Raw genomic sequence first — 23489 nt, forward strand, 5'->3', positions numbered from 1 at the left:
TACAAGAGGCGCCAAGTCATTAAAAATCACCGAGTAAATGGATGTATCAGTGTAAGAAAGAAGAAACCAATTAGGTGGAAGGCTAAAACAGAACGCAGGAATTCAACACACTGGGAAATATTAACTTAGCTCTTCCAGCTTAGAAGTAGACCCAAAGGGGCCAAAAGCAAAGTGAGGTCTTGAACCGTGCTAATGAGGTTGAGTAGATGCTTACAGTTTATCCCAACAGAATTCAGAAAGTATGTGCATTAAGGGCACCCTGCATGTGTCTGTTAACCAGTATCAGCTAAAGTTTTACTTGACTTACGAGTGCTCATGTTCTCCTTTGCTTCCTCTGCAGTGATTGAGTTTCTTTCAACGGTCTTTAGTTTTTGTTCTTTGGATTTTTTTCCCCATCAATTGTTTTGGAGACAACAGAAAAAAGTGTGACTATATTAAGACTGCTGCTTCCCTCTTTTTTGGGTACTAGGAAACACAAGAACACAAACACATACAGTGTGAACCATTGGGGCTCTTTACAGTAGCAAGTAATACCAAGTGACTCTTACAAGTATTACAATCACTTGCTTGGTGCTAAAAAAAAGCACAGTAGAGTAGCTGTTTATAGGAGCTTTTTGTGGAAGAACCCAACTTCTAAAAATTAGTTTACAAGGCAAATTGAACTGATTAGGTTTGAGCTGCAAAAATTTGAATCTATCCCAAATGGCAGCTAAGATATGCATATACACTAACTCTGCTGCTATACAAATATACAGTCATTGACTTACAATTATTCATTTAGCAACTGTTCAAAGTTACAATGACACTGACTAAAGTGACTTAGGACTGGTCCTTGTACTTATGACCATCACGGCATCCTCATAGTCCTGTGATCAAAATTCAGTTGCTTGGCAACTGGTAAATCAATGTTTGCTTCCCATCTGGCTTTCCACAAGCAAAGTCAATGGTAGAAGCTGGATCTGCATACTGACAGCATGATTCGCTTAACAACTGTGGCAAAAAAAGGTTACAAAATTGGGCTGGATTCACTTAATAGCCATGTTGCTTAGCAAGAGAAATTCTGATCCCAATTGTTTTTGTAAGTCAAAGACTACCTGTATACAAATCCTTGAGCCAACCCTCCCCCCCAAACTTGTATAAACTTTGCTGTCCTGTTGCTATTTCTTTTCTACCTCCAAATGGTGCTATTCTGATTTGAGGTGCACAAGGCATATTAAACAAAGACATTTGTTAACCTGAGGGACCAACTGCATTTGTACATCATGGCACAGTCAGCTAGGATTTAGGCCAGTCCAGCTTTCTGATGTGAGGATTGGCTAAAACATGGCAGGAATAATTTGTAATGTCTGAACTCTTCCATTACCCCAAGAAAAGTGGCCCAGGAGTGGAAGAGGCAGGCCTACTTTACATGATCCCAAAGTGGGTAATTGATTTCTTCTCTATGACGGTGGCCGAGAGGTTAGTGAAACCTATCAGATAATACTGTCTGCTTAAGGGGAAAAATAGTACTTTAAAACCAGAACAGCTATGACCTAAAGCTGCCTTAGATATAGGTTGAGGATGAGATGGACAATATTGTAATGGCATATAAGAAAAGAAATGGCCAGGACATGACTGTGCATGGTCAAGTGCAAGTGGAGAAAAGCCCTTGGAGTCATAACCAAAGAATCATAGGGCTGGAAGGGACCTTGGAGGTCTTCTAGTCCAACCCATTGCCCAAGGCAGAAAAAGATGATAATTTATTGTTCTAACTTTGGCATGCTTGACGTTGTTTTAACCTTGGAATGCTTTAATGGCTAAGAGAGCTAACCCCTTTCCCTCAATGCTCATTTTAAAGAGGATACAGGAAATATGTGTGTGTATTTGGGGGGTTTAATATTAAATTCCTGCTGCCTGATAGATAAGAGGAACAAATCGCCCCCTCCATGCACATCTTGTAGTCTACCTAATATCACAACCAAAGGCATTAACTTAAGGTAAATCTGTTTATGGCATAGGGCCTGTCTATTTGAGGGATCAACTGTCTACCTATAGCAGTGATGGCTAACTTTTTCCAGACCGAGTGCCCAGAGTGCAAGCATGCACCTGAACCCCCCTAATGCAATATGTGTGCAGCCCCTGTGCATGCGCCCCACCCCCACACATACATTCTCAGTCCCCTATATGCGCCCGCCTACATGCATGTGTGTGCCCTCTGCATGTTCCCCACCCCCTTACATGTGTGTGTGTCCCCCACATGCACCCCAATCCTCCCCACATGGGTACGCTGCCCCCTGCATGTGACCCACCCCCCGCACACATGCACAGCAGAGACCTGAAGGCCAGTTGGCCAGCAGGAGGCATGTGCGCATGCACTGCGGAGCTGAACTGGGGCGATGGCTTGCGTGCCCACAGAGAGGGCGCTACGTGCCACCTCTGGCACATGTGCCATAAGGTTCGCCATCACGGACTTATAGTGTCTATTTCTCCTGTCAATCCAACCAAGTCGATATCCTTTGGAACCCATTGGTTAAACATTCCCATTTGGTTGGACTCAGGAAATAGGCCTTTTCAGTGGCAGCACTGGCCTTCTTGTACAGCCTCCCCTCCAGAGATTTGTACTGCCTCTATCCTGGGCTTGTTCAAAGCTCTTTTGTCAGTCCTTGGGTTAAGTTGGGTGAGGAACTCCTTTGGAAAAATGATGCAGTTGAGGTGACGTTAGATTTATTTTCTCTGGCTATTTACTATTTTGATTCTATTATTGCTGTTAATTTGTGTTTAATACTATATTAAACTGTTATGGGGTTGTGAGGCCTTACATACATGATTGTTAGTAGCAGTTGTGGGTTCTAACCAGTGTTACCACCGGTTCGCTTCACACACTTGCTTTGCACGCGATCAGCGCATTGAATTCCATAACAGTTGAGGCATGGCAATCCCCTCTGCCGTGCCTTTCAGCTGGGCTAAAAACGAAGGAATAAAGGTAGGTATAGCGCAGGGGCAGGCAGGAGGGCCCAGCTGATGGTTGGAGCAAACCAGTTCGCTCTCACATCAACATTTCTGCTACCGGCTCTCCCGAACTGGGGAGAACCAGTAGCAACCCACCACTGGATAGTAGGTAGACAGACAGAGGATCTAAGCCCTTTAATTTAGTAAATTAAATGTGTGCACATCTAGAAACAACAGGAGGAAGTGGAATAGGAATCACTGTTGGCTTTTCCTCTAACACCATCACCGGAGAAATAAAGTGAGAGAATCAGAAAGCTTTTGAGAAGGAAGAACTCAGTATTTGTTTAAATGAGATGAGACGAAAGGGACAGTTATCAGACTGTTGCTAAGGAGAAAGAAGGGAATTTCTTTTCCTTCTTTGCAGCAGATTTCCAGAGACCAACAGCCAGTGTAGGGATCCTGCTGTCTCAATCCATTTGCCTTTTTTTTTTTTTTTTAAATTTTCCCTGCCTGTAGTGACCTTCCTGACATGGTGGAGAGAGATGCTAAGAGTTGCTTCTTTACCTATCTAACCAGTAAGGAGGAAAAAAGGGTTCATCTCTTAAGTTCTAATTTTTTAAAAACCCTGTTTTTAGACCCAAATAAAAAATTCTCCCCATAAAAATTTTCTATTTCCTGCAAACAGTTGCTACATCACATGACTTTAATTCTGATTGTATTGTATTGAGCAATCCATGTGGCGGGTTATTAAGTTTTGCATTTTAAACTACAGGTTTGCAATTTGGCATGTTTACTTCCTGGCCTATTTATTTATGATTTATGAGTAGAAATATTTGTCATTCAAGTGTGGCTTAATCTGCAACCATGGTTAAATAAACCATGGTTTAATGCAGTGTGTGAGCCCAATCTGCCATGTATTAAATATGAGGCCATATCTGAACTCAGAAACCAGAATTTAGTGCCAATTTGACAAAGGAGACTAAAAGCTGATGGAACTCATTTGGGTACTCTTTTGGCAATGACTTTTGAAGCACACCATGGAGGAGGTCCTTCATTCCAGAAGATGTGCCCAGTGTCTTCAGCTTGCTTATGAGTCAACACTGGCAGGTGGGATCTCTTCTGAGCTCCTGGCAAAGAGCGTTTTCAGTTATGAGGGCATTTTATACTTTTTAATGATATGCTATGCAATTGTTTTTATTTTTAGCTATTTTTTTATTTGTTTAAGTGTTGATCTATTTTTATTTCTTATTTTTCTTCTTTTCACTTATCTTGTTGGCACTCACCCTAGGAAGCAAGTGACTGAAGAGATACATACAAAAAGTATACGTTGTGTGAAAGAAACAGTCAATTTTCACTCTTCAATACCATCATAAGCCCTCTGTCTGTGGCATCATCCCTATCTCTTTTCTTCTAGATGTCCCATTGTGATCAAAGCTGGAAACATACATCTAGCATTTTCCAACCTGGCAATTTCCAGATGTGTTACACTATAATTCCCAGTCCCACTCTAAGACATAACAAATTGAGGAAGCTGCTGGTGATAATCCATTTTCAAGGATCAATGAAAGGGATGACATTCCTGTTATCTTTCGTTATGATTCTAAAGGTTGTTTTGGTCATGTTTTGTTCTGACTGTTTAACAGTCAGAACAAAACACAACTGTTTTCAGAAAAGAAATGCCTTTTCTTTTTTCTTTAGTTTTCCAATTGAAAATATTTTCTTTAAATAATTTGAGAATGTTTGCATTCATGTTTGGCTTCATGTTCAGGTCACATCTACAGCCTTTCTGGATACATCGGTTTATTCATTAAAACCCTGTACTTAAATTGTGGTGATTAGAATAGAGGCAAAGTATTTTTTTAAAAAAAATAAAGGCACATATCAATACCATATAAGGGTGCATGTGTGGAAATGTGCATGACATACTACCATCAAGCTATATGTGTCTGAATCATATTATTTTTAAATGGATAATGCATTAATATTATTAGGCAAACAGAGCCAAATGGTGGGAACTCTAATATCTTTGTTGATAGACATTGTTGTTGTATTTTATTTGTATATTCCCCCGCCCCTCAAATTTTTGCTTGGTGAGTGTAAGTAGAGTAGATGCTAAGCTAAATGAATTTTATCCAGTAGAGCATCTGAGGAATTTGTATCATTTCTGGGCATAGAAACTGAACAAGTGAAAACGGAGAAGGTTCTTCTACAAACCTGGGAATTTTCGTGGTAATGGTGGCTGTGAAGATGAACTTGAAGTTGTGGAAAAACTGTCTGTTACAAAACTGCTTGTGGTGAATTTCCTAAAAACAATCACAACCAAATTCATGGTTATCACTTACCATTTGCTTAGTGCTTCATATGCATTATCTAGTTATAACCCTTACAACAATCCTGTAAGTCAAAATTATTATCCCTTGTAAGGTATATTGCGGGGATGTACATAAGAGGAAAAATGGCTTGCCCAAGGTTAGTGACTTCCTCAACATAGGTAAGATCTGAATTTAGTGTATTTGCAGTGCTTACATGCAACATAAATATAAAACAAGCAAAGGCACCATCTTCAACTTTTGACCACATATGCTAGACCAGGGGTCCCCAAACTTGGCAGGTTTAAGACTTGTGGACTTCAACTCCCAGAAGCTATGCTGGCTGGAGAATTCTGGGAGTTGAAGTCCACAAGTCTTAAACCTGCCAAGTTTGAAGACCTTTGGGCTAGACACTCTCATCTGAACCAAGGATAAGACTCATATCTTGGCTGCAAAAATTGGGGCAACCTAATAGGGAGGAGTCAAATTTTTTTTACCCCTCACTGTCTTCTAAAACAGGATGAGCAACTGTGGTAACTTTACAACCTGTGAACTTCAACTCCCAGAAATCCTGAGCCAGTCAGAAAGATCCAGGAAAGTTGAACATAAAAAGTTGCCTTATGTGAGTTTAAATACAGTATATCTGCCTAATCTATAATTTCTATTTTGAGCTGCAATTGCAGTCGTCCAGAAGTGTAGGGGCAATCCCATAATTAATCTCCAGAGATTCTTTTAACTAGAACTTGTATTCCTGTCAACCAGAAACTTTACCCTATTTTGTGGTATCTCTGTGTTGCCAATTTCTGTCTGATTTAGCAAGCTTGTTTGATTCTAAATTGGCAGACAGTGTCACAAGTTAAATCCTGCCTCTTTTGTACAAATGTGATGATGTTTCAGCTTGTACAAGAGGGGTGAGACTTTGATCATAATACTGTGTCTACCATCTTGCTGATGCCAACTTCTTAGGGCTCAGAGAGAGGGACTAAACATTAAAATTTACACAAGTCAAAATGTGAAAAGCAGCAGGTCTTGCGCTGAGACCTTTACATACAGGCTACTTTGCTTGTCTGAGTTGAGGGTGGAACTTGTCTGAACCTTTTGTGCAGTGAGTAGCACTTTCCTTCTGAGTTTCTGAGTCATTGGAAAACTCAGTCATTGGGAAACAGGGAACAGTCCCCAATGAAAGTAATTTTTAGGGTTAAGGTAACTAAAAATAACTATGTTACTGTCAATCCCTGCTGCATACATTTTGGATTACTGTGCTCTTCTTGATTACTTATGACTCTAATTGAGCCTGGAATTATGGTTGTAAATTATGCCAGTTGTTAAAAGAATCATCATGTGACTGTGCTCGATTCTAAGGACTTTTTTGGGAGCAGTAATTAAGCAAATGCAGGGGTGAAATGCTCCTGGTTCGGACTGGATTGCCCGATCCGGTAGAGATGGTGGCGGATGGTTCGGAGAACCGGTAGCAAAAATCCCTGCGCTCCCCCCCCCATGCCCAGCTGAGCCACGCGATCATCAGAGACTGTTTTTTTAACTTTTAAAAGCATTTTTTCTACAACCTCTTTGGCCAAAAAAATGCTTTTAAAAGTTAAAAAAAGAGCCTCTGATGATTGCGTGGCTCAGCTGGGATTGTCTCATCCCAGCTGAGTTGCCTGATCGTCAGAGGCTTTTAAAAACATTTTTTTCTGCAACCTCTTCAGCCGAAGAAATTGTAGAAAAAATGCTTTTAAAAGTAAAAAAAAAAAAAGTTGGCCATGCCCACCCAGTCACATTACCCGCCCCCAACAAGCCACGCCCACAGAATCAGTAGTAACAAATTTTACATTTCACCACTGAGCAAATGTCATGGTTGTTAAGTGAACCTGTTTTCTGCAATGGGTGTTTTTTTGCCAGAAACCAGTTGCCAAAGTAATTGTCAGTTTCTGCCAAAAATGTCATAAATCGTGGTCCATAGGATGCTGTAAATATCCATAAATGCAGGACACTTGCTTAGTGCCCAAAATGCAGTCTCTTGATCGGGGATGGGTGGGGAGAATCACAAGAACTTCTAATCTGATTTGTAAGTACCATTTTTGGGGGTTTGTTGTAACTTCAAATGATTAAGTCGTAAGTTGAGGACTATCTGTTCCAATTTATCCCATGTTTTCCTTATAGCAAGCCACTCCCACTTAAGAGTCCCCATCTGCAATGGGCAGTTAAAAACATAGATTAGATAACCTTACAGGTTTATTGTAAGTTTTCCAACAAGATAATGTTTGTGAAGTGCTATACAAATGCTACATTCTTATGTCAGACTTGCCACTGATTTTGAAATCCAGGTATTGCAAGTATTTCAATGAAAAAATCTTCTTTCTCCCAGTATTGCTTTTTAAATGCAAAGAACAGAAGCTTGCTAATAGATGTTTTCACCAAATGGACGAGACTATGGCTATTGTACTGAACGTAAGAGGCGATCTGAACGACCTTTATGAATTTGTTAGGACTTTTTTATACCACACTAAAATAACAGGCTCAAATTTAATTGCACTAAAGTTCAAGTATGTAATTTAATCTCATATAAGGCATTCATGTTAAACTGCAGTCTCTTTATTGATTACTGTTTTAGTACCATGTTGGTTTATGTTTTTTTAAATATTCTACAGGGCAATCATAATACATTTGCTTAATAATCCTTCTCTTCTTAGTAGAGCTTAGTTTAATATTTCCTTAGTACAGTGTTCCTCAATCTGATCCCCTCCAGATTTACTGGAATTACAGTTGCCATGCTTCCCAGCCAGAGTGAAGCACATCAAGTCAACAAATTTTATCTTTAAGAAGTCCAGTCTCTCATATTTAAAAAAACAGGGATTTTTAACATTTATGTAAAATTACATTCCCTTTACCACAAAGAAAGCTAAAATGATATTGCTTCCTTCTTTCCTACTCTACCAAAAAAAAAAAAAAAAAAAAAAACCTCCAACCCTGCCTCTTTAAAGTAACTGTGTCCTTATCAGCCATATATGCAAGTTGTCAACATCAGCCAGGACAAGAAAAAATCCAACTTGCATTGGATGGGAAATGGCATTTTCTCCCTTTTGTTACAGCAACCAAACAATCTTAAATTGATTTAATACATGTGAGAAGAGACTGCTGGTATCTACAGTTACTACTGTAAGTCTATCTTGTCAATTTTATTTACCAAGGTGGGTTTTTTTTTTGTTGTTGTTGCAAATGTGTCCAAATGAATTATAGGTGACCCACCTGCAGGGTTGAAAGCAATTATAGCTTAGATACAGCTTTTTGGTATTGTAATAAATAAAATCTACTTCCCATGAAGTTTTGCTTAATAAATTGCAATGAATGTGCTTTGTTTTGGTCTAGAAAAAAATACTATGCCTGACAACATTGAGGGAAATAAAAGAAAGGCATGTTAACAAATAAATAGATGGACAGGATCAGGGAGGTCACTTGGCAGAGTTACAGATTATTGCTTGGACAGATCAAGTTGATGGCCCATACAGTCTCCAGAGGTCCAACATAGTGTAATCAACAGTTTTTCAGTACCTTGGACAAGTCTACCAAGCTGAACTATAGTACTCAGATTCCCATGCATACCCATTTTTACATAGCGACTCAAATGAGATCAGCATGGAACCAATATTTCTAAGTAGTCATTACTTTCTTCCCATTTCATCACCCTCAGATTCTCACACACTTTTTGGAGTGGATACATGCAGCAAGAAAAGACAAATATGGGAACGTCAACGTTTCAATAGAAGAGAATATATGTAGCTCAGGGTTGAACTATGGAGTCCTTGGTGCTCTCTGATCTTATACTGGTCGCATTGGTCGCATTGGTTGATGATCTCTGGAGGGTGCAGAACAGGGGTTGCTCCTCTGTTCTGTTCTATTAGACCTCTCAGTGGCTTTTGATACCACTGACCATGGTATCATGCTGCGCCAGCTGGAGGGGTTGGGAGTGGGAGGCACGGTGTTACGGTGGTTCTCCTCCTATCTCTCCAACTGGTCGCAGTCCGTGTTGGCAGGGGGGCAGAGGTCGACCTCAAGGCACCTTGTTTGTGGGGTGCCGCAAGGGTCGGTCCTCTCGCCTCTCCTGTTCAACATTTATGTGAAGCCGCTGGGTGAGATCATCCGTGGTTTTGGGGTGCAGTGCCATCTGTACGCTGATGACACTCAGCTGTACATCTCCACCCCAGACCACCCAATGATGCCCTTGAAGTGATGTCCCGGTGCCTGGAGGCCATGCGGGTCTGGATGGGGAGGAACAGGCTCCGACTCAACCCCTCCAAGACCGAGTGGCTGTGGTTGCTGGCGTCCCGATATAGCCAGCTGATGCCATCACTGGCTATTGAGGGCGAGTCATTGGCCCCCACGGAGAGGGCTCGTAACTTGGGCGTCCTCCTGGATGCACGGCTGTCTTTAGAAGAGCATATGATGGCCGTGGCCAGGGGGGCTTTCTATCAGGTTTGCCTGGTATGCCAGTTGCGTCCCTTTCTGGATCGGGACTCCTTACGCACGGTCACTCATACCCTTGTTACTTCCCGCCTGGACTACTGTAATGCTCTCTACATGGGGCTCCCCTTGAGGAGCACCCGGAGGCTCCAACTGGTCCAGAATGCAGCCGCGCAGGTGATAATGGGGGCAACATGGCGCTCGCATGTAACACCTCTCCTGCGCGAGCTGCACTGGCTTCTGGTGGTCTTCTGGGTGTGCTTCAAGGTTTTGGTTCTCATCTTTAAAGCGCTCCATGGCTTAGGGCCTGGGTATCTATGAGACCACCTTCTGCCACTGATAACCTCCCATCGGCCAATACGCTCCCACAGAGAGGGTCTCCTCAGAGTGCCATAGGTCAAGCAATGTTGACTGGTGACCCCCAGGGGGAGAGCCTTCTCTGTGGGGGCACCCATCCTCTGGAACGAGCTACCCCCAGGGATACGACTGATCCTGGACCTTCATACTTTCCGCTGGGCTCTGAAGACTTTCTTGTTTCAGCAAGCCGGGCTGGTTTAAAATTTTAATTGATTAATTTTATGGGTAATGGGGTTTTAAAATTGGGAAGCCAAAGTGATTTAATTATTTTAAAATTATTTTAATTTTCATATTGTATGTATTTTAATCCTGGCTGTTCACCACCCTGAGTCCTTCGGGAGAAGGGCGTAATAAAAATTTAATAAATACTAAATACTATACTGCACTGATAATGTTACCCACTCAAGTAATGAAATGTCTGCATGCAAATAAAGAATCTTAGAGAATACCAAGGACTCCACACTTCAAAGTTTGTAGGATGAAACAATCCCGTTCAGATAGAACATCTTCTGTGAGTTTATTCCCAACTCCGAACAGACACCCTGCATGCTTAGTCATTGAACATGTTCATACCTCAAGAGTCTGTTCAGTGATTTCCTCTCCTTTAAAAAGGCTATTGCTTCCTCTTTTGCATGCTACTATGGTGCTTCTACACCAGGACCAAAATCCAGAGGATATGTTTGGTGTACAGAGTAATAATTTATATAGCACCCCTGAGTAACCAGTGTTTGAGACATATTATCTTGTTATCCTTTCAACAACCCTGTAAGGTAGATTATTCTCACTCTTCCCATGCTGAGGCTAAGTGGCTTTCCTAAAACCATCTGCATAGATCAAAGCCTAGCTAGCAATTGAACTGAGAACCTTTAAAATCATTGTTTAAAATCCAACATTTTTTCCACAAGTTAAACAGTATTTGTGGGATAGTTGTGAAATATGAATGTATCAGCTCCTCATCTACCTGAAGAGCTCTGAAATTCAACTGATAGTGAAGTTTTGAGTGGATTTTTAATGGATGAGTAACCAGTATGGATTTACAGCCAGTATGCTAAAACAGGTAGAGATAATCTTTGGTACCTCTCATCTAGGCCTAATGATTGTGTTCACATAACAAACCTAATCAGATCAAACAAAGATTAAACCTACTAAAAACATTTGCAAATCCTAGTTATTATCAAACTAGGCTTAGCATATTGTAGAAACCTGACTCATTTAGTTAATATTCAGTTCATGTATCATGCAAAACTAAAAATTAACCAGAATTACTTCAGTAATGCAGCTATGGAATAATAAATTTCTCCCTATCATTTGGCAGTAAGATGAATATTTTTATATGGAGAAATCTGGTTGCCTATGTTGTTCTAATATCCAGACAGAGAATTTTGACTTTTTCTCCTTCCTGGACTATCAAAATACTAAGAATAGTAAGATCTTCACTACAGGGTCTGGCAGGATAATCCATATGACCAATTTACCAAATGGCTACCGATGCTTCCTTTCTTCTCCAGGCTTACCTGGAAGGGTTTGGAGTTTCAGCTTTATAGATCTCAAAGCTCTCTGATTTCAGAAAATTCTTCCTTTCAGTATAGGTCATTTTAGGTTTATCCTGAAGTCTTTGCCGCTCATCCTCAGTATATTCTTCATCAGGGAAAGCCAAGCTCTGATGAGATATTTTTGTGGTCCCTGACAAGTGCACTACTGATTTTTGCTCTGGTTCCTTCTGTTTTTGCTCTTGCACCTTTGAAAGTGCAGAATCTTTGTGGAATTCTTCCTGGAATCCTTTTTGGAATCCTTTTGAGACTTCTTCTTGGAATCCTTTTGAGACTCCTTCTTGGAATCCTTCCTGGAATCCTTCTTGGAATATTTTTGGGAATTCTTCTTGCAATACCTTTGGGAATCCTTTTTGCAATCCTTCTGGGAAGCCTTCTTGCAATTCTTCTTGCAATACCTTTGGGAATCCTTTTTGCAATCCTTCTGGGAACCCTTCTTGCAATTCTTCTGGGAACCTTTCTTCAAATCCCTTTGGGAATCCTTCTTGCAATTCTTCTGGGAACCTTTCTTCAAATCCCTTTGGGAATCCTTCTTGCAATCCTTTTTGGCATTCTTTCTGGAGCCCTTCCTGGAAATTGAGGAAGTAAATAAGAAATAAAAAGATAGTTACATCTACTGGAAAAAACTCGAGTGATCTACACTGCTAGAGATTTGCTAACTTGCCTACCCTAGTAAGTTTTAACAAAAGCATCCTAGCTGGAATTTTCCTGGAGGAATCTAGTAATGAATTTCACACACTTAATAAAATCATAATTGAATGTGAATATTATCTGAGGTGTGTTATAGTGCCAGCCATCCCAGGGGCAATTAGAAGACTGTGGTTCCAGCAACTGGCATCAACAAGTAGAGAAGGCCAATTTCTCAATATCCCATACAATATTCCCTTGTAGCCTCGCTACAAAAAATTTACCTATTATTTATTGTACTGCCCTGTTTTCACTTAAGCAAATGGAAAATGTCTGGAGCCTCTCCTTATCTGAAAATCATGTTACCATTATTTAATAAAATTGAATGTCTAATGAATTTAGACAAGAAGACAATGCTATGGAAATTAGCAAGCTTTGCACGTGCTGCTGCTAAACAGAAATAATATTTTATCAAAAGTTCCTGATTTTTTTCTGATATTTTACTTGCAGTAATAAAATGCTGAAGACATTGTGGCCAATAAATTTGGAGAATCAGTATGTATATCAACAGAGAAGAAAGGAGATTTAACAGTGAGCAAACTGTTGTACAATATCCTTGATTTCATGTGCTAAGGGGAAAAAATGTCTAGGATTATCCAATGCAGATTAGAGCCCTATATGGAAAAGGAGATGTCAGATGTTCACGTTAGTTTTAGAAAAGACCAAGGAAAATATTATAGCTGATGCATGCTGAGCAATGGAGAAATCACCCAGTATTACAAAAGTGCAAAGAAGTGCAAAAAAAATGCAAAGCAAAGTCAGCATATGCTTCATCGATTGTAGAAAGGTCTTTGATTGTGTTAGCCATGTCAAGCTATGGAATGTGCTTAGAAAAATAGGAATCCCACAACCTCTCTTTCTCCTCATGTGAATTCTACACATAGGTCATGAATCCAAGCATGGATCAATAATGGTGAAACAGATTGACTCCAGCCTGGCAAAGGAGTGAGACAATGTATTCTCCACTTATTCAACTTATCAATTTATATGCATTTATTTATTCAACTTCTATGCAGAGTATATATTGAGGGGAGCTGGATTGGAAGAAGCATGGTTTTAAAACTGCGGGGGAAAATAATCAACCACCCTCACTGAGCTAATGACTCTGTTCTTATCAATTCAAATCATCTGCAAGATTTATAATGGAAATCAAAATGTACAGTGGAAAAGTGTGAAAAAGAAAAAGATCAGTCTAATACAATTGATCTTGAAGATATTGAAGTGGTCAATACTTTTGGCCATTTACGTAAATAGTAAAGGAATCAGTAAGAAATCAAGAAATACACATCAGAATAGCATTTGGTAGAGTAGTTAAGAAACATCCAGAAAATATTGATGGTTATGAACTTTAGTGTGGGAAAAGACTCCTGGGAATGCCATACAAATAAACTGATCATTGAACAAACCAGCCCAGAGAAATATTTCAATTTGGTCATTTGAGGCACAAATGTTCAAATATTATGAACTTCAGAGACATTATGTGAAGATGTGATGTAGTTCTCTGAAGAAGTCTATGATGCTGGGAAAGGTGGAAAGAAAGAGAAGAAGATAATGACCAGCAAAGTAGTGGATTCATTTACAACAATGATGGGTATACTGTTGTAGATCTGAAAAACCAGGTTGCAGATAGAAACATATTCTTTAGGAGAAAATCTATTTATGTGATTGCCAGAAGTTGACTCTACCTTGATGGCAACTCTACCTCCTGCTGTACTAGCACAAGAAAACGGAAGACGGCTTTGCTACCATATATTATCTATATATGGATGTCTCATTTGAAAGTAAATAATTGTTAGAATTCTTCTGCTGTAACTTTCAACTTCTTCTAATAAATATTACCAATCAGAATGTTGAAACCTTTCCTTGGCTCAACTGTGCCCTGTCTGGATTGATAGAAGAAAAGAGTGACAGATGATCAACTGGACATTATTCTTTCTACAGAAAGGGCTTTCTTCTAGCCCACGCCCACACAATATTGTAACATTGCAACCTCATTGGAGCTATGATTAAATGGCTTTAATTTTTAAAAAGATGTTGGAACATTTTTAAGTCAGCTTTCTTAATTATTTTAATGGTTTTATTGATCCATTTTTTAATTCCTAATTTTCTCACTTCTAAATGTAATTCAGGGGTGTCAAACTCAAGGCCCGCAGGCCGGATCCAGCCCATCAGGTACTTAAATCTGGCCTGTGGGGCTGGCCTGGAAATATGAAAGGACTGGCCTGCAGTGCCTCTGGTGGCTAAAACGGGCTGCGTGTGCCCCCCCCCGCGCCTCATTTTCACCCTCAACTGTCTCCTGCAGCACTCTGCTGGCTGAAAATGGCCCCAAAAATGAGCCAAAAATGGGCTGAAAACCAGCCCGAAACTGGCCTGAAAAACAGCTTGAAAATGGCCTGAAAAACAAGCCAAAATGGCCCTGAAAACAGCCCAAAAATGGTGCAAAAACAGCTTGAAAATGGCCCCCAAAATGAACCAAAACCAGCCCTGAAAACGGCCGGAAAACGGCCCAAAAACAGGTGGCAGAGTGCTGCAGGAGGCCATGGACGGTGAAAACGAGGTGCAGTGGGGCCACAAGAGGACCCCCCGCACTCTGTTTTGGCTGGCAGGGTGCTGCAGGAGGCATCCATCCGATCTCTTGTTCCCCCTCCCCCTGCTGGCCCGTGAAGGAGAATTACAATTCTGATCCAGCCCTCGAAGAAATCCAGTTTGACACCCCGATGCAATTTAAAATATTTGAGTATTTTTAAATGGAGTAACTTTTAATGTAGTAGTCTATTTTTTAAAATTAAATGAATTTTAAATAAATTTTGTTGAGTTGCTTTCCAATAATTCAGACAGATAGAAAGATTTTTTTAAAGATTCCTCTGCTGGAAATATTGTGAACTAAATTCAGGCTTTTGTTTAATTCTTGACCCTGTTTTAAGACATTATCCCACCATATTTCCATTGCCAATAAAAGAGAAAATGTTTAGCTCAGGGTTTGAACTGTGGGGTCCTTGATGCTCTCTGAGTTTGGCTGTGGTTTTTTTTTTTTTTTGCAGATGTTTCATTACCAAACTAGGTAACGTCTTCAGACTAGCACTGGTTTGGTAATGAAATGTCTGCAAGAAAACAACCAAGTTAAGAGAACACCAAAGACCCCACATTTTCTTTGTCTTATGACCAAGGGGCCAAATTGTGTAAGTCCATGTTTGTTCTTACAATTTCCTCCTCACTTGGGATGATTTGAATGCTTAGGCTGTCAGTCACTGTGCAGGAGGTGGGTTGAGGTGTCAGGTAGCAAGGTGGAGGATGGTGAAGAAGATAGACTAGTGATAACCAGCGTTCAAACAGAGCTTCCTCTTCCTTAGTAGATGCCTGAAACTGTAGGTAATAACAGCGTCCATTGATCAGCTGGATTTTGATGAGTTGCTTCTTGGGATTGTAGATGGAGATCCGCACAAACTTCAAAGGGAGGAGTCTGAAATTATACCAAAGTAATAAATATATAAAACCTTTCATTCCAAGCACTCAAAGAACTGTGGATGTATTTGCCTTTTGTTTAAAATATTAGTAAGATAATAACAATGGTCCAAACAAATGAACAAAGAAAAAGTGTCAAATTCATCTATGCTATGCCATTAACAAACCATATTGTCTAAATGAGCAACACTGTATACAATTCATGTATGATTCAGAAGTGAAATTTTATAATTCTTTAACTTTGGCGAACCTTTGAAAAGTGGCTGGAAATTGTCATTGATTGAAAATGTGGTGCCCTAATTGCTAACCGATGCAAGATACATGGGTTACATGATGCCCTTACTGAAAGTCCTGCCTACTGAACAGAATTTAAAGGGCTGGGATTAGGGATTAGTGCCTACCTATCTGTAGGGCCACCTTTCCTGCAGATCATTTTGATCAGCAGGACAGGCTCTTTAAAAATGCCACCCCCACTATATAGCTTCTCCTCTGTGTAAAGGAATTACAACAATCTGGTGCTCTTAATAGTTGTCACAAAACACCCTTTTTACATAACATTTAGTAATTACATGGGTGGTGGTAAAGCTAGGTACAATTTCTAATTGTGCATTTTTACAGAGGCACAATTGAGAGCGTTTTAACAAACTGCATCACTGTTTGGTTTGGTGGCAGCAGTGCCTCAGGTAGAAAGTCCATACAGAGAGTGGTAAGGACAGCCAAGGAGATTATAGGAAGCTCGTTTCCTGTTATTCAGGACACTGCTTAGAAGCACTATATGCTTAAAGCTCAAAGCATTGTTAGAGACCCCATACACCCACTTTATGGTCTGTTTCTGTTGCTCCCCTTTGGGAGGAGGTTTTGAAGTATTTCTAGCAGGACTTCCAGATTCTGTAACAGCTTTGTTCTCTATGGGAACAAAGACTCCCTTGGGAGTCTGGTAAACTCCCAAGATTAGTTTCTCTCGCCATGTCCATGTGTATATCCAAACTAAACTGTGTTGTTTCTCTGTGTCATATGATATATGTGGGTATATGCATAATTATGTATGTATGTATTTATTTCATCAGGTTTATATAGTGTATATTGGAGGTGGTGACCCTTAGAGAGCTGTATGCAATGAAATTTCATTTTAATATATGCCAATTAGTACATTCAAAGTGAAAATAAAGTTATTCTAAGTTCCAAGTTCATATTTGGATCAATATCTGGGGCTCTTTGTGTTATATTACAACTCCTATCTTCTCCCAGTCAGCATGTGATCGGCAGATGGTAAGTGCTATATGTAATTCAACAGATCTAGGAGGGTCCAGTCTACAGAAGACTGTCCAAACGATCATCTCTTTATTTCCTCTTCTCCCTAGCACTATAATCCTGTTACTTTTTATCCAGCTGTTAGCAAATACAAACTTTGAATAGATGCATTTGGATCACTTATGTAACTTAACCTGGTGAGTGTCAGTTCCTCTGCTTGCGAGCCTGGCGAGGAGACCTGTTCTGCAACAGGACGAGCAATAAACAACAGATTGGGCAGTGCCAACTTGCTGTTGGTGGAGGCAATTCCTATTATGGCTTCATTGGAAGAGTTGTGGATGAAGACATGTCTGCCTTTTCTTGTGACCTGGGATGAAGGAAACCAAAAGCAGATGTTAAAGAGAAGTTTTTTTTTCAAGGAAGAACATAAACAAAGGATATATATGTGAGAGGGATAATTAACAGCTCCAATGAAGTACCTGTAATTTGTTTTTCACTACTGGTATTGAGATGTATGCTATGTATCGTTTCTTTTTGCACCATCAAAAGTTCTAAAGAGATGGGTTTATTCAACTTGCTAAACTTTAAAGCTCGGTCTATAACATATAATTGCTAAGTTCTCCTAGTGTGCTATACCCAACAATTTAAACACATTATAACTTAAATGTAATGGACTGTTTTGTACAACATGTTAAGTCAGTGGCTAAAGCCCTACAATACACTGAAACATGGACTATCATAATTTCACTTTAATCTACTGCAGAAAATTACATGGACCCAACCAACATTTTATCTTGATTTATGGTGGTACATTCCCCCCCCACCCCATATGACATCCTCTGATTGGGAAGTGCTTTGAACTGGGTTCACTGTCAAGTGAGGTAACTATTCTTGCCAATGCAATTTTTTTTCATTTAGATATTATTAAATTAGGTTTAGCTATTGGTGACTGCAGTATATTTGCCATCTTGACTTGTCTTTAGCAATAATTCAAAACTCTTCCAAGGTCTTTTTAGTAATCCCTTTGATCAATCTTAACCACATTCATTACCTTCACTTCCTTTTACTTCTCTAATACCTTGCCAAATATAGTCATTTGATGTAGTCCATTATCAGCTTGCATCACGTGGACAAAATGAGTGAGTTTCTGCTTGCTGATCTTTGCTTCAAAGGAGCAGCAAAGCTTTGTTTGCTACAAAATTGATTAGTTGGTTATTCAAGTCAACAGCAATTTTAGTAATTATCTCCAAATCCATAATATGGACCATCTCTTTTGCTCTTGTCAATCTCCAATATTCATATGTTACTACAGAGAGACTATTGCTTTCACTATAATGGGCCTTTCTAAAGACTCACTTCCTTTCCAATTCTGAACTATTTTGCTATTTTGCTTCTCCAAACTTAGTTTTTACATAATTTCTTGTTCATTATAAAGAGTCCTCAGAAAAATAGTCTGCACTGCTGTATCCATTAGCCTGTTTACATTCAAAAGCTGTGCTATATTAAATGAGCAAAAAGAAACCTGCTTTTCGTATTATTTTGCTTTTTCCATTATTTAGCCTGTATTAGTTATCTGATTTCATATTCCTCAGTAGTTTCAGGAACATGCCTGCTTATTTGGTATTTCTTTCTCCCTGTGTAGCTCCATTCTTCTTTGTAAGACCTGAAGCAAAACTGGTTGCAAGATGAACTAGTGCAGTTACTTGTTAACCTTGCATTATCTTGCATCTCTTGTCTATATGTAGGTATGTACATACATTTTCATTTTCATTTATTTTGTATTTATTCACATATCACCGCTATCTCTTTATCCAACTGTCAGGCCTGGAAGCCATCTTTGCATTGGATCTTCAGGCCTGCCACATTTAGTGCTGTGGGAAACTGGGAGAGGGGATTGTACGGACCAGGGGAGATATATAGTCATAATGTAAAGCCGTTGGGTGAGATCATCCGTAGCTTCGGGGTGGAGTTCCATCAGTACGCTGATGACACCCAGCTGTACATCTCCACCCCAGGCCACCCCAACGATGCCCTTGAAGTGATGTCCCAGTGCCTGGAGGCCGTGTGGACCTGGATGGGTAGAAACAGGCTCCGACTCAACCCTTCCAAGACCGAGTGGCTGTGGCTTCCGGCGTCCCGATATAGCCAGCTGGTGCCATCGCTGGTTATTGGGGGCGAATCACTGGCCCCCACGGAGAGGGCTCGCAACTTGGGTGTCCTCCTGGATGCACGGCTGTCTTTAGAAGAGCATATGACGGCCATGGCCAGGGGGGCTTTTTATCAGGTTTGCCTGATATGCCAGTTGCGTCCCTTTCTAGATTGGGACTCCCTACCCACGGTCACTCAAGCACTCGTCACCTCCTGCCTGGACTACTGCAATGCTCTCTACATGGGGCTCCCCCTGGGTTGCACCCGGAGGCTCCAGCTGGTCCAGAATGTGGCCGCGCGGGGGATTATGGGAGCTACGGGGCACTCCCATGTGACACCTCTCCTGCGCGAGCTGCACTGGCTCCCAGTGGTCTTCCGGGTGCGCTTCAAGGTGTTGGTGACCACCTTTAAAGCACTCCATGACTTAGGGCCGGGGTATTTATGAGACCGCCTTCTGCCACCAATAGCCTCCCACCGGCCAGTATGCTTGCACAGAGAGGGCCTCCTCAGGGTGCTGTCCGCCAGACAGTGTTGGCTGGCGACCCCCAGGGGGAGAGCCTTCTCTGTGGCGCCACCTGCTCTCTGGAACAACCTCCCCCCAGAGATACGTACAATATCAGACCTCCGGACTTTTCGTCGGGCCCTGAAAACTTATTTATTTCACCTAGCCGGGCTGGCTTGATCCCACAGTTTTTGGTTAAATTTAATTGATTTTAATTGGGTTGTTTTAAATTGTGGCCAAAAATATTTAATTATTTTTAAACTGTTTTTAAATTTTGTATGTTATGTTCTATTTTGGCTGTTCACCACCCTGAGTCCTGCTGGAGAAGGGCGGTATACAAATTAAAACAAACAAACAAACAAATAAATAAATAACATTCCTTTTGCCCTGCACCTGGAGGGGTTTGACTGAGAGGCATCTCCAGTTGGGACGGTGCATTGATTGGACCATGTGATGGACATGTGGGTGCAGGGGAAGGGACTTGGACTTTTCTATGGGTGGGGAAAACCTGGAAACTTTCAGATTCAGGTTTTCCCAGATGTGCCAATATGACATCTCTAATAAAATAGAACTTCGAGGAACTTTGAGACTCGGAGTCTTTTTTTTCGTTGGGGGTGTTACTTGGAACCCTGACACCAACCCTTTTAGCATAATACATTTTCACCTGCTGAAATGCAAATAGATGTGGTTAGGTAGCAATATCGTAAAATAATTTGGCTAGTGTTTGAGGAGGATTAATCACATTCTTCAGTAGTAATTCGATTCTCTATATATTTTGCAGGAACAAAAACATTTCTCATAAAAGAGAAATAAAGGGTGTTAAAAACAAGATTTGGACTTCATTGAAGTGAAGAGGTTAATTCTCTAAACATTGATTTGTCTGCATTATTGTAGGGGACCTACTAATGCTCCATCTTGCACAGTGTCTCTAAACATTGGAAAGTTGAAGAGATGCGGATTTCATCTCCCAGAATTCTTCAGCCTGCTTTGCTGACTGGGGAATTGTGGGAGTTGAAATCAACACGTCTTCAAGTTGTCAAGGTTGAAAAACATTGATCTAACAATTCTCATACAGGATGAAGTTTCAGAGCTAGGAGGAGGACTAAAGCTTATATTTCTCCTAATATGTAAATGAAGTGTCAGAAACTAAAACAAGGCAAAAATTAGTGTTGCATTGATTATGGTGATACCACAGCATAGTGGGAAAATAAATCTTAGCTGTTCTGAAATTGGTCTGGAGTTCTCCTGTGATAATGCTATCAAAACCTTCTGCTTTTCATGGGAATCAACCATTGTGCAAAGAAAGCTACTGAGCAGATGTAGGGAGCACTTTGGCTGTTGTAGAAAAGAGGAAATTTCAGGATCTGGGAAATGAGCAAGGTAAGCGTTCCCATCACTATGAAACAACTTGTCTCTTTTTGAAGCATTTCTTCCAGAACAGAAGTTGAATCAGTAACTACTTAGTTACTAGCATATTAAGGGACTAGCTGACCATCTCAAGTCACATGAAAACCATTGAGAGTATACAAAGACTTTTACTAATTTCAGATCAGTATACAGGTAGTTTTCGACTTACAACAGTTCATTTAGTGACCATTCAAAGTTACCACAGCACTGAAAAAAGTGATTTTACAACCATTGCAACATCCCCATGGTCACATGATCAAAACCCAGCCATTTGGCAACTGACTCATATTTATGACTGCTGCAGAGTCCTGGGATCACGCGATGACCTTTTGCAAACTTCTAATAAGCCAAGTCAATGGGGAAACCAGATTCACTTAACAACCTTGTTACTCATTTAACTGCAGGGATTCACTTAATAACTGTGGCAAGAAACATCACAAAATGTGACAAAATTCACTCAACAAATGTCTCACTCAGCAACAGAAATGCTGGGCTCAATTTTGGTTGTAAATCAAGGACTACCTATAATCTTAGTATGTGAAAAAAACTAAAAACTAATATATCACCTCGATGTCTGATGCAATGACTATTAGGAGGTTGGACTTAGGTTCAAATATGTCTACAATCTTAATAAGATTTTTAGGAAGATAAAAAGGAGATTCATATACATTGCCCGAGTTCATTTGAATTATAAGCATAGCATCCTCCAAGTAGCTAACCATCTATTAAACCAAGTCAAGAACATTTCTGCTAATGTTTCCACTGTTCATATTGACCTAGCATCTATTTATATTTCTTTAATGTTCTTCCAAGTAGCACTACACCATGAAGAACCTGTGGATTTTGGAGCATTCTCCTTTCCCATTATGCTCCCTCTTAGGTGTATTATACTCCAAGGCCTACCTCCAACTAGTTACATTGGATGGGGATGGTAGAAATTGCAATGCAACACAACCAGGAGTTTCCAGATTGGGAGAGGTTGGCTGGTTCTTACCTGGACAAAGCTGCTTTCAAACATGGCAACAGACTGAAATGAAGGGTATTCTCCTTTTTCAAGGTATTTCTGCAGAACTGCCTTGCTAGGGGCTTGGACCACAGAAGTAAAATCCAAACTCTGCTCAATCCTGGGAAAGAGATCCAGCACCAGGCTATCTGCAAATGAGACATAAGGGGACGGGTGGGTTCTAATTTTTTTTACTACCGGTTCTGTGGGCGTGGCTTATTTTGTGGGTGTGGCTTGGAGGGCATGTGACTAGGTGGGCGTGGCTAGCTGGTCAGAGTCATTTCTGGAAGGTCCTCGCACTTACGACCAGTCCTCGCACTTACAACCCGACTCATTTGTTTGCTTTTAACACTGATCAGCTGTGGGACGGCCCTTTGAAGCCCTGCGGCAAGAGTTTAAACAGTTTTTTTCCCTCTAGTCATCAACTGGGACTCAGGAGGCAGCAATAGATTGGGGGTGGGACCAAATAAAAGGTAAGAATAACGTGGGAGGGTGGGAGGGCGGGGGGGAGAACCGGTTCGGTGATGTCATATCGTCACCGCTACCGGCTTGGCCGAACCGGACCGAACCGGGAGGAACCCACCACTGTATCAGGGCCTTCGACAATAATCTTATGTACAAAGATTCTATTTATCAAGCTAAACATAGAGGTCTTTCAGTGCTCTTTTTATCTTTAATATAAAATAAAACAACTCCTGAAAAGAGATAGTCAACAAGCATAGTACTAATATACAACATTAAGAGAGTAAATATTTGACCAGAGTACTCTATAGTTCTGAAGAATCTTACTATCATTAATAACATTTATAAAAGAATGGCACGTATTATAAAACCTTTTGGGTCTGTGTATCTTTTAAAACACTCTATTTTACTTTTTCTATACAATTTACCATGTTTTATTTTACTATATGCCAAGTGGTATGAGTGGGTGGGGAATCTGATTTCCAGCACTGAATTATTGTCAGTCTGACAGATACAAGCAGGGTAATTAGCATGTCTTTTGAAGTAGTTCTTAACTAGGCTTAGAACAGATAGACAAAAAAATATAATTTTACTTCTGCTGCAAATGGTTTAAAAGTAATACAGCTACTTTCCTCACTTGATTTATTGTAGAAATTTTATGTTATTTTAGGTATTCCTAACAAATATAAAATATAGTTCCTTTTTGTCTATAGCCTTTTCAGGCTATAGATGTGAGGGAGACATGCGCGGATGCATGGGGGGGTCATGTGCGCATGCGCAGGGGTGTGTGGTTCCCCCCCCCCGCGGCCAGATTTTGGTCCCAGGAGGCTTCAGGGAGGTATGCTAGCACAAAAACGGGGCCTGGGGGGAGCAGCACGCCCATCCCCAGTTTTGGTGGTAGGAGGCCTCCCTGAAGACTCCTGGGACCAAAAGTGGTGGGGGGAGGCACGCGCGCATGTGCGGGG

The 23489-nt window shown here is 40.6% G+C and overlaps 1 protein-coding gene across 3 annotated transcripts in view; it reads right to left on the bottom strand.

Moving 5' to 3' along the window:
• The window catches only part of LOC117667692 (uncharacterized), a 36251-nt gene that overhangs the window by 4147 nt on the left and 8615 nt on the right, over window positions 1–23489 (bottom strand). For 2 of the 3 annotated variants that reach the window (XM_087883332.1, XM_034421252.3), the window contains 6 exons: window positions 22054–22211; window positions 17197–17369; window positions 15491–15749; window positions 11567–12171; window positions 5143–5231; window positions 308–465 (listed from right to left, as the gene is read on the bottom strand). In XM_087883332.1, coding sequence (XP_087739458.1) covers window positions 365–465; window positions 5143–5231; window positions 11567–12171; window positions 15491–15749; window positions 17197–17369; window positions 22054–22211 — 1385 coding nt within the window. In that variant the 3' untranslated portion in view covers window positions 308–364. The remainder of the gene's footprint in view (window positions 1–307; window positions 466–5142; window positions 5232–11566; window positions 12172–15490; window positions 15750–17196; window positions 17370–22053; window positions 22212–23489) is intronic. The other variant, XM_087883333.1, reaches the window with a different exon arrangement.

The sequence above is a fragment of the Pantherophis guttatus genome, chromosome 1 (genome assembly GCF_059756535.1).
Source record: "Pantherophis guttatus breed Tessera chromosome 1, ASM5975653v1, whole genome shotgun sequence".
Classification (NCBI taxonomy): domain Eukaryota; kingdom Metazoa; phylum Chordata; class Lepidosauria; order Squamata; family Colubridae; genus Pantherophis; species Pantherophis guttatus.